The 11365-nt window shown below is 37.3% G+C and overlaps 1 protein-coding gene across 2 annotated transcripts; it reads left to right on the top strand.

Annotated features, from left to right (window-relative positions):
* Positions 1 to 7429: 7429 nt before the first annotated feature.
* six2a (SIX homeobox 2a) lies at positions 7430 to 10254 on the top strand. 2 transcript variants are annotated; one of them, XM_059985323.1, is made up of 3 exons: positions 7430 to 7542; positions 7683 to 8507; positions 9269 to 10254. In XM_059985323.1, the coding sequence occupies exons 2-3, from the start codon at positions 7948 to 7950 to the stop codon at positions 9597 to 9599; spliced, it is 891 nt and encodes a 296-aa protein (XP_059841306.1). In that variant the 5' UTR covers positions 7430 to 7542; positions 7683 to 7947; the 3' UTR covers positions 9600 to 10254. The 2 variants fall into 2 exon arrangements, with proteins under 2 accessions (XP_059841306.1, XP_059841305.1); XM_059985322.1 differs by having other exon boundaries at positions 7683 to 8513.
* Positions 10255 to 11365: the final 1111 nt, after the last annotated feature.

Raw genomic sequence — 11365 nt, 5'->3', positions numbered from 1 at the left:
ATCATAAAAACAGATATAATCAGCAGCTTAGGCAGCATCTGTGGGAAGAGGATAATTTTTGGTCTATACCGTTTTATACAACAGGCAGACAGCTTATCAAATGCAGCACCAACATAATGAAAAGACAATTTACTTTGTCTTTTCCCTGCTTTTCTCCTTACTCTTTACAACATACATTTGCAAATAGTCATTTCCCTTTTAATAGCTGACTAGGTTCTGTTTTTGGCATTGTTTTTAGCAGTTGGTGTAAGAATTCTGAATAAAAGATTTTCTAATCTCTCATTTTTAGAAGAATTTTTATTTGTGTTTTATGGACAGAAACTCAGTGAGTGTTTTTCTTCTCTCTTCTCAATTACAAATGAATCAAAGCCTTTACTCTCCATTACTACTTTATTTTAGTCAGACTACATAACAAGGGAAATTTTTTTTTCATGATTGTAAACCTTCTGGAGTTCCTTGAATGGCTCCCTGATTTCCTTTGTTGCTTTATTTTGATTTCAGTCAATTTTGCAAGTTCTTGACTTCTCTCAAAAAGTTTTTGGTAAAGAATAGACATCATTTTACATAATGGTATATATTGTCAACAGGGGTCTGTTCAAATGCTGACTAGGGCCCCAGTGTCTCACTTTTAGCACTGAGCTACATTATGGAATTCCACCAGCATGTACTGTAGCAGTAAACCAGATATATGACAGCCATAGAGCAAAGCATCTTAAATTCCCACCTTTGTTACTAAACAAAATAATTTGTACTTGCCATACATCCAAAACAAAAATAAACTAAAGTACCTGTTGACTTGCCTAGACCATCATCTAGGTTAAAATGATTTGAGCCAATTTTAATTTCTTTATCTCTAATTGTAGGCCCTAACTTTTCTGAACAAATATCAAAATGTTTAACCAAATAATTACATCAATTCCATTCTGGATTGACAGGATAGTTCTGCAAATAACAAATATTGACTCAATAGGCCAAAACATCATCTACTGCATTAATAACTGATTCTATGATTTTATTTCTTCAATTACAACTGACTTGGTTTCCAGAAAATGATGAATTTAGCTTTTTTTTTCAGCTTACAGAGGACAGCTGATCATTCCTATTGGAAAGCTACAACCTCATGTTATGCTATGATATTAATTTAGTTTCAAGATTGTGCTGCAGAAAAGAACACAAATAATCGTTATCTAATCATTGTTTTTAGATTGTCCTGGAGAATTAAGAGTATAATCATTTCAGAATTCTTTCTTAACAGAAGAAACTAGAGAGGTAGTTTGATTACAGAATAGCATACACAGATGGCCATAAAGATGAGAATCCTGCCCTGAACCTACATATATTATTTTGCTTAATGTTTACTCTGATATTAGTGTTGATCTTACTTTCCTAATATATATGCCTGTTTTGTTGGTAATGACTTTATGCTTAATGTCTTTGTGTAAACAGATTTGACCGTTGCATATAATTTGAATGCATTCACTTTATTTCCATCACTGATTACTATAAAAATAATGTATCCATTCCATCTCAATAAATACATACTGTATTTTCACATAGATGTTAAAATACAAGACTGTTTGCACTTTCAGCTGATCTTTCAGTCATCTAGTCTGCCCTTCATTTCCCCCAACAATAAACATACTATTGCTTAAGGCTATAGCCTCTCAGTGTGACACAATTCATTTTTAAACCAAGGTGCCCTTTTAGTTATAGACCTTTTGCTAATTTTAGTATATATAATATAATTTATTTGAGACTGGCTAGGCCAGAATATTGTATTTCATAAATGTAGAACAGTTAATGTCAATTTTAATTATTTCCACTCAGTAAACTGTTCTATTTATTTTACTCTGCTAAACGTCTTGTTTTTCTTTTACGTTTATTTATAACAGAAAAAAAATCTATCCAGGAATTAATCAAGATTAGTTGCGCAGAAATTAATAATAGCTTTCAACTCATAAAGCCTGATGTGATCCGCAATACCTGCATAACTTTCTATTCCACAATGTAGGGTCATCTGGTTTATATTAGGAAATATGGAATCAATTGAACATAACAACCAAACCAATAATATTAATAGCATTAATAATGAGTGGAACTGCAAGCTAGTTTGCATTACAGAATATGTATATTTTGAAATGTATGTGAAGAATTTTTTCATATTTTGAAAATATATTAAATTTATTATCTTTGAAAGTAATAAATGTTTTGCAGCCCATTTAGATCATATTTTAAATTATGCCAAAACCTTTAGGAATTAAAGAAAAACATAAATACATTTGAACCAAATAAAAACATTGTTAATTCAAATAATATACCCACTTGATATAGATAGCAACTGAGTAATATTGATTGAGGAACTTTGTTGTAGGGCATTTGTGCTGACTCCTCAGCTAAAACAAAAAATGGTGTGTATTCAACGTGGTTAATTTATAAAATTATATACTCTATATAAATAATTAAAATATCCTGCACAATTTAACAGAAATTAAAGTTATAGGATTTTTAATAGAAAGTATACTCCAAAATTTGGCAAGCTATTTATTCAAGCAAATTTAAGCATGAAGGAAAACATTATAACTTTGAAACATCCTGAGTATTTATGCAATTGAACCATTGAGTAAGGTGGGGTAAGAAGTGAAATTTCAATAATCCTTGCATACTTTATATTAAATCTGTAAACTAAATCACAATTTACTACCAAGTGACTTACTGTATGAATCATTGTACAAAGCATACAAATTAATCAATTATTAGATATGTTTTGATTACATAAGATGGTAGGAATGCAATTATTAAGTAAAATTTGGCTTTGTACTAATCCATTGTACAAAAGAAAATATATTCTTTGTGTTTATGAATACTAAATGCTTATGTGGAACCAGCCAACAGAACATTTGTTGGTGATATTTTACAAAAGATCAAAACTTATCTGTACAACAGAAGTATAATTGCATATGTAATGTTTTTGAGACTTTAAACTAGGGACAAAGTTGCAAAGTAAATATCTAAATATCAAGTAATTGTACAATTCCAATGGCTCAAAGATGTGAAAATTGTATGACCTTCAACCATTGACATGTTCCATGTCTATCAAAGTTTACAGTTTTCAGGTCGGTAAGTTATTTGATTTTCAAACCTAACATATTGCAAAACTATAACTGCTTGCCTATGTGGCCCATCACCATCACCACTACACGTATACATGCTCTTCATGTAGCGGTTGGACGACACTGACAATTTTTTTTTGCATTTTGCTTATTTGGTTATGCAACTAACCAACCGTTCTGCCACAGCGGGAAATGGAACATAGCAAATGTTAAGTATTTCAGAAATGTTATGAAATGGGGAGCAACCTCTGTAGATGTTATCTTAAAAACTTGAGCTCCGCGGGGAAGTACCATATTGCGATCGATCTTTGAAAGGGAGACACGGATTGGATCTGTTTGTAATATCTTATATAAACCAGAGTTACAAATCACTGGCAATCAGCAGCTTCCTATGGCATACCTGCCCAAAGTTCCTAATAGTAGAGCATTGTTTTGGACCGTATATGTCATGGTTAAAAGGGGAATGAACAGAAATCATTAAAGTGGAGTTTCACAAATCGGAGGTCGGACCGATATGGTTCGGTCAGATTTGTTATATTACCAAAAAGGCTTGATTTGCTCGAGTTAGAATGGCTTATGTGTGTGACTAAAGGCGACTCGGGGAACTTTTTATTTGCACAAGGGGATTTTAATATTTATAAAAATTACAACTAGTGACACGCGACGCTGGGAAGAATATTTCGGCAAAGAACTAAATTTTCCAAAAACGTTATTCATAGCAGAATTGATAGTAACAGAAAAGGTAAATCTCCACATGTAGAAATTCGACGCCAGGTTACGTACTTGCACTTCACTTTTAATCCTGCCTTAGTAGACAAAATATTCTATTTATTTTGGGAATAATTGACAGAGTATTGAACATTGCAAGGGAGGTACCACGAACAGTTAACTCGAGTTTCCCCTATCCATAATAAATGGGAACATTTGCAGTTACATCAGTCGCATTCGTTAACGTCTGACAAATTAAATATACGCAAACTGTTGGTTAGAATTATAGTTTTTAAATTAGTAATGATTTAGTTTTGAAGGCTTAAAATATATTTTGCTTAAATTATGAAACATCGTGAAATGAAATATTACACTACATAATAGGTTGTAATTTTCCAATATCAATAGGAAGGAGCTACTATCACTTCAGTTTGCTTCGACATCTTGGAGCAATCAAGCAAATTAAGGCCGGTCGACCTACCAGCTTCTCGGGTTAGTAGTAGGAGGTTGTCAAAATACGGGGCAGCCATTAGTAGAAACGTGATATCCATTCATCAGCAAGTCTAATCACTGGTCAGGCTCAGCCGAACCCTCAAGCCTTCCATTCTCAGATATACAGCCCCGGCAAGAAGGAGTTTACAAATATTGTCAAATTGATTCTAGTACTGTCATTGAGTCCGTCATTCGCCGTTTGCCCCACGAAGCCTTTGCTTGTTTTGCTCTCCGCTTAAAGAACAGGATTAACTTTCACTCATAATTGAACAGGCATAGAATGCCGATGAGATTTTCCATGTCTCTTTTTAGCAACTATAATTTTCTATGTTCTAAGTATTCAATGCGTTATTGATATAATTACCATTTTAAATATTTTGCGTTTACTTGAGAATCCAGGAATCCACTTCCTGCTTTCTAATAATAGACATATGCTATTTTTATTAACCCTAATGCTTTATTGTCAGTATTATTCGGTTCCTCGGCGTTTCTCGCTGCGTTTGTAATATGTCAGTATTGGTGAAGCGAGCAATCCGGCGTATGGAGTGAATTAGGGTGAATATGCCTCAGTGTTGTTGTTTTAAGATCCAAGCTCATGATAAGCAAACCTAATTGGTATAAGTGACAGAGCTAATGCGGAAATAGCTGTATTGTTATTCTCTTGCTCTTTCCTTTTTTCCCCTCGCTTCCGGATTAAAAAGAATATGTTGACTTCCACTTATAATAGATCTCACTCTTTTAAAAAAATAACAGACTAAACACGTTATACAGTGCATTGCGTTATTTGTGTATGTGCGGTCAAAAGGTATGGAAATTATTCTGAATTTGGACTTGTGCAAAGGTGCAAACTTTTGATTCTCCCCTCGGGTGCACTATAATATTAATAACGGAATTAATCTCCGACTTCGCCCATGTAAAGGGTCTATCCAATTTGAAGCGCCCCTAATGCACAGCAGACCCGAAATAATTCCGAGCAACAAAATCGCGCACAAGTGCTAGCTCACAGTGATCAGAGACCGTTGAAGTATAACAAAAATGCTAACTTTTAGAGATTGCTAACATTATCTGAAATCTAAAGTAAACGACTTAATAATGTGTGTTTTTTTTTTCTTTGGAAAATATAGTGATCCCCTTCTGCGAAGCCTTTTTAAAAAAATGGGTTAAACACAAACCATAACCAAATACATAGAAACATAGAAAACCTACAGCGGAATACAGGCCCTTTGGCCCACAATGTTGTACCGAACATGTCCCTACCTTAGAAATTACTAAGCTTACCCAAAGCCCTCTATTATTCTAAGCTCCATGTTCCTATCCAAAAGTCTCTTAAAAGATCCTATCATATCCACCTCCACCACCGTTGCCGGCAGCCCATTCCACGCACTCACCACTCTCTGAGTAAAAAACTTAGCCCTGACATCTCCTCTGTACCTACTCGCCATCACCTTAAACCTGTGTCCTCTTGTGGCAACCATTTCAGCCCTGGGAAAAAGCCTCTGACTATCCACACGATAGTTCAGAATAAGTCAAAAGGAATTTTCGAAATTAGTGAGATGAATATGCAGGTTTGCCGGATAAGTTAAAAATGAAGAAACTGGTGGAATCATAAATGAAGCAGGCCCCCTTTACTCCGCTCAGAAGCTAAATAAATATGGACAATTAAGTTGTAACCACAGCGGATAATTTATTTGTTGTGCTCGCTAAACATAATATAAATGTTATGTTTTTGATAATGGTTTGCCTGTGTAAATGCTAGTGGTGAAATGATTCGATAAAAACGAGAGCAGTTTTAGCTGCAGTGAAACGTTTTATTTCCTATGTTATCAAAGATCCCCAAGCTGGGGCTGTAATGAAAACTGGCGATTCGCTAATCGCTACTAAAGGCTTTGTTTCCCAATAAACTTATCTGTGTGGTTTGCCTAATTTACCAAAGAGCGGGAAGACGAAAGATTTTTCAGCTCGTCGCCGGTTAAGAGAATATTATGAGCGTTTTGTAGCAACTATGACTGCCGAGTAGAGTGTGCGAAAGCTAGAATGAGAAACTTAGTTGCGGTTTTGAAAGTAAACCTGTCGGAATAAGCATCCACGCTTTGTTTTGTTAATTCGATAGGTATATTCTAGCCTTGTTTGTGATTCAAATTGCTCCTGACCAACACGTTTGAAGAGTTCATTACTTGCATGGAGAAGCACTTGGTCGATCCAATTTTCTGGTCTTTGCTGAAGTTGTGACCGGTTACCGCAGATCTGCAACATTGCTCCTGGCAAAAAAAAAGCAGCTGTTTGCTTATTCCAATCATTGCCTCCCCCACAAAAAATACACACGCACACACACCATCACATCATCGCCATTCTTACCTCCCCTTTAGTACTGAATGTCATGAAACGAAAGCTCACTTAAGGATAAATCAGGTGTAGGTTATAGTAATCGGCTGTGGCCTTTAATCTCCTCCCCTACGAGAAAAGAACGCATCACAGCACTTTGCGAATTTCTTAAAGTAAGTTTACTGGGGGAACATATCCCGATAAAAAATATCGCGTGGTTATTTTGATGAAATCTTAGAACGATGAACTGTAGCTCTTCCCTTAACGATTCGTGAGAGTTCTTGTAAACAAAATAGTACTTCCATCCAGTGAGTTGTTGGCTATACTTTGAAGTACACTCGCGTCTTTCCAATGCTACACGAACTAGCGACATCATGCACACTATTGTGGTGAAATGTTACATGTTTGTTTAAATGCGACTATGTGATCATTTATGTTCCTCTATGAAATAATGAGTCGATGTCTGTATTATCGAAGTCATAGTTCTATGCAGCCTCGATTGAATGAAAAATAGATTCGCTCGACGCCCTCCCCGTTAGAAAAGCATTATGGGAGTTGTATTTCAACTGCAAGGGTCAAAGTATTGCGGAATATCAAAGATGTAACTACAGATACCAGATCCCACCACGATCACGTCCCCGCGTTATTTCCAGATCACTGGCGCCACCCTTGTGTTCTTCTGCATCGTTACCACGGGGAAAAAGTGCTTTTTTTGCGCGGCTCACTGCGATGTCAATCATCCAAGGGGCTCCATGAGGTCCTTGTCAGAGCAACTGAAACAAACAAATAGGCAGCAAAAGAACAACAAGAAAGATAAGTTTGTCATAAGACTAATAAAGCCGATCTTGTTCTCGGTGTAGTCGGTTCGATTGTCAGGCCGGAATCGTATAACGCAGTGCAGAGTTACAAGGTAGGTTTTGAGTAGAGCTGGAGCTGCAATCTGTTAGCTCAGCGAAGGAGACACCTCAAAGGGGATCGGGTTACTTTGAGTGACAGCGTTTCCATGGCAAATAATTTGACTAACTATTGTCTTATCCTCACTATCCGTAGGTCAGATAACCAACCAATCAAATCCTACATAATGACTATTCATGCCAACTTAGAATAATATTATTAAAAACGAAGGGAGAACACTCTGGACGTCTTCAAATGCAGTGTGTTGGGACTTCTGTGAAAGAAAGATTTTTATACGTCTACAACTAAAAAGTGCTGGTACAGACCATAACCTTCAATTGAAGAAGAGACACAGAATACTTTTTTTTTCCCCATTGAGGACCTGGATGTGTTTTTTAGACTATCTCAAGGCGGGGGAGATATGTCGATGCTTCCAACTTTTGGTTTTACTCAAGAGCAAGTGGCATGTGTGTGCGAAGTCCTCCAGCAAGGAGGTAACATCGAGCGGCTCGGCCGCTTCCTGTGGTCATTACCAGCCTGTGAACATCTGCATAAAAACGAGAGCGTTCTCAAAGCCAAGGCCGTGGTGGCTTTTCACAGGGGCAACTTCCGCGAACTCTACAAGATCTTGGAGAGTCACCAGTTCTCTCCGCACAACCACCCCAAACTGCAGCAGCTGTGGTTAAAGGCTCACTACATCGAAGCCGAAAAGTTGCGGGGGCGGCCGCTGGGGGCCGTGGGTAAATACCGCGTTCGGCGCAAGTTCCCATTGCCGCGCTCTATCTGGGACGGCGAGGAGACAAGCTATTGCTTCAAGGAGAAATCGCGCAGCGTCCTGCGGGAATGGTATGCACACAACCCGTACCCTTCGCCTCGGGAAAAGAGGGAGCTTGCCGAGGCTACCGGCCTCACCACAACACAGGTCAGCAACTGGTTCAAGAACAGGAGACAGAGGGACCGGGCCGCCGAAGCCAAAGAAAGGTACGAGTAAGTAAAGAAAAATAAACTTTTTCAAAACTTATCTCGCTTGGAGCAAACCGCAGCGTTTCTTGTTTGCAGCATTCTGACTAATCCCTGTGCTTCCTCCGCGATTAATTCAAGAGCGATTCACGGCTCTCAATTATACCCACGTCGACCGAGCTGACAGTGATATCGGAAACCAGAACGGTTCTTGTTTTGTTCAATAGAAATCTCCGCACTGTTCCTGAAAGGCGGATGATGCGGCTGAAAAAAAAGTTTTGTAAAACTTTTCTTTTCCTAATGCCAAGAACCGTTAAGTAAGGACGACCTGTACGGCGTGTCATCTTGCTATTCTGACACACGTATGTGTTATATTCTACTCTCCCCATAGGTCACGATAGCAAATACACGTTTAAAATTAGCATTTATTGTGCGTCTAGTCATAGAACGAGGTCTACGTGTTTTGGTTCAGTCCATATAGCGAATATTTTTATAAATTAAACAGTTTAGAAATTTGAATTCAACAATGGGTAACTTTCTTAGCCACTCCCAACGTCATTCATCCACCAACTAATGCTAATAAATCAGAAAACTGAGAAGCCTGAGGTGTTATGTGATATTACAACCTCTGGCTCTCGGTGTGTAGTCCGTCAAGTACGCGAACGCACATTTTGGATATTTTGTCATAAATGTATGAATAAATGTTAGTTGTTAAGTTTTGCGCTTCTACGATTGGGAAGACACTTTCTCTTTATTTTTTTGTTGTTTCATTCTCCACGCAGAGAAAACAGCGAGAACTCGAATTCCAATGTTTCAGCCGGCGGCCACAACCAAATGAATCCTTCAATGAATGGGAACAAAAACATGCTAGCGAGCTCGGACGAGGAAAAGACTCCATCCCAAACGCCAGATCACACTTCGAACAGCCCCGCACTGCTATTGGGATCTCTGGGCCAAAGCTCCAACTCCAGTCTGCAGCCATTGCATTCTCTGGCCGCACCCCCGGGTCCTAGTGCCGTTGCGGTACCCAATTCAGATGTTATACACCATCATGCTTTACAGGACTCTATGCTCAATCCCATGTCGTCCAATTTAGTTGACCTTGGCTCGTAAAAAAAATACAAATTTCCTTTTATCTTCGAACAAGTAAAGACACTCTCAAGATTATCCTTTATATATTTTACTTGACATTTAAGCGATGTGCATAAAAAAAAACTAGCGGATATTTTGTCAACCAAGGGAAAGAATGATGGATATAGCAATTCGAGTTTTAAGGTACTGTATTAGATCACATAAGAGATTGGTGCAGCAAAGTCTTAAGGTTTGTTTTATATAATGGATGATGATTTGTTTAGACAGACACGTTTTTATTGTACTGGTCACTAATTCACGATCTGGAATTCTTGCTCCCACTTAAAATTACACTACATATCTATATATCCAGGTTAACAAGAGTGAATAGGTTTGTAATCGCGTGCAAAGCGAGCATTTTAAGTTTTGATAAAAATAATAAAAAATCACGCTGTAGGAAGATCATTTACCTGTAGGTGAAACCTGTACAGAAAGCTGGCTTTCCTGTAGTAGAATGCGTGGAACGTTTAATCGCAGCTGTATTGGACTGAAACAAATCAGTAAAAAAATTAAGCAAGCATTATGAATTATATCGGTCTACAAGAAGGAATACTCACGCGCTGGATAAGAATTGTTTTATTACTGTTTATATTACGTGACTACAACCTTTGGGGGGGAAATTCTGCTTATTTTATAATAAAAATAAGACACATCTAAGGTCTGAAACGTTTACTTTCTTCCCTCCCGCCCATCAAATACTGTATTAAGCTATAATTTAATTATGTATATTTTAATATCAACTTCAAAGTGGTTTTATATTTCACGATAAATGCTAGACTGCTTCGGCAATGAATGGTAGCCTCTTAGCTGTTGCCTTTCCCGTAACTATGCTTTACGCTAATAATACGCATTAGGTATAAACTAAGTGTTGCCATTGTATTTGTACGAATGTTCTAAAGAATTATTTTAATCTGATTATGGCGTTATAATTTTAATATTCATAAACTAGTAGATTGGATTAAAAATCAAATGAATAAAGGCCCTTTAAAATATTATAACTAAAAAGCAACATGAGCCAAGTCCTATACAAAGTACACCTCTTTAATGTAGCCACAAATAATATTCTGCTCTCCTTCATAGCCGTGTATACCGCTTAAAGCTATATTTAATATTTTAATTACATAAACAAAATGAAATATGCATTTGAAAGTTATGGCTATGGGCTGGGCTTACGGCGCGTTTCTGGGACTTTAACTCTGTATTTTAATATATATCGCAAGCAAGCGTTCTCTCTGTTGTATATAGTTTCATTCTTTTCCTCGAAGTGCGAGTAACTAAAGTTACTTTCATAGCCTCTTCCAGCAGCTAAGGTGATATGCGTACTCGTATATGCGTGGGGCAAAGCAACGTGCCACATCTGGGATTTCTTATGCTTCAAGTGCTGGAATTAAATTGTACTGGTGAATGTGCGATCGGTGATAAAGAAATGCGTACACTGAAGGTAGGCGTTATGTGCATGGTGCATTTGGAGGCCTCTCTTTTACATTTAAAGTTTTAGAGCCAGCAGTGTTTTCAGTGCAGCAAAATCTAGTGGCGAATGAAGCTAATTGAACGTTTATATCTGCACTGGGGAAATAAAGCATACAGAAAATGTGACTCGTGGGATACGTAAACTATAAAAGCTAGTATAAGTAACAGCAGCCATTTGTTCCCAGGTTCTTATTATTAAGACTTGGTATCTTTAAGGTTTTAGGTAGTTCTCTTCTTTCCGTGTCTCGTCGCAATTATAAATCCTATCGTCTAGCAGT

Source organism: Hypanus sabinus, chromosome 12 (genome assembly GCF_030144855.1).
Source record: "Hypanus sabinus isolate sHypSab1 chromosome 12, sHypSab1.hap1, whole genome shotgun sequence".
In the NCBI taxonomy this organism is placed as follows: domain Eukaryota; kingdom Metazoa; phylum Chordata; class Chondrichthyes; order Myliobatiformes; family Dasyatidae; genus Hypanus; species Hypanus sabinus.
Note: the sequence above shows the minus strand (reverse complement) of the source record. Positions and strands in the feature narration are given on the sequence as shown.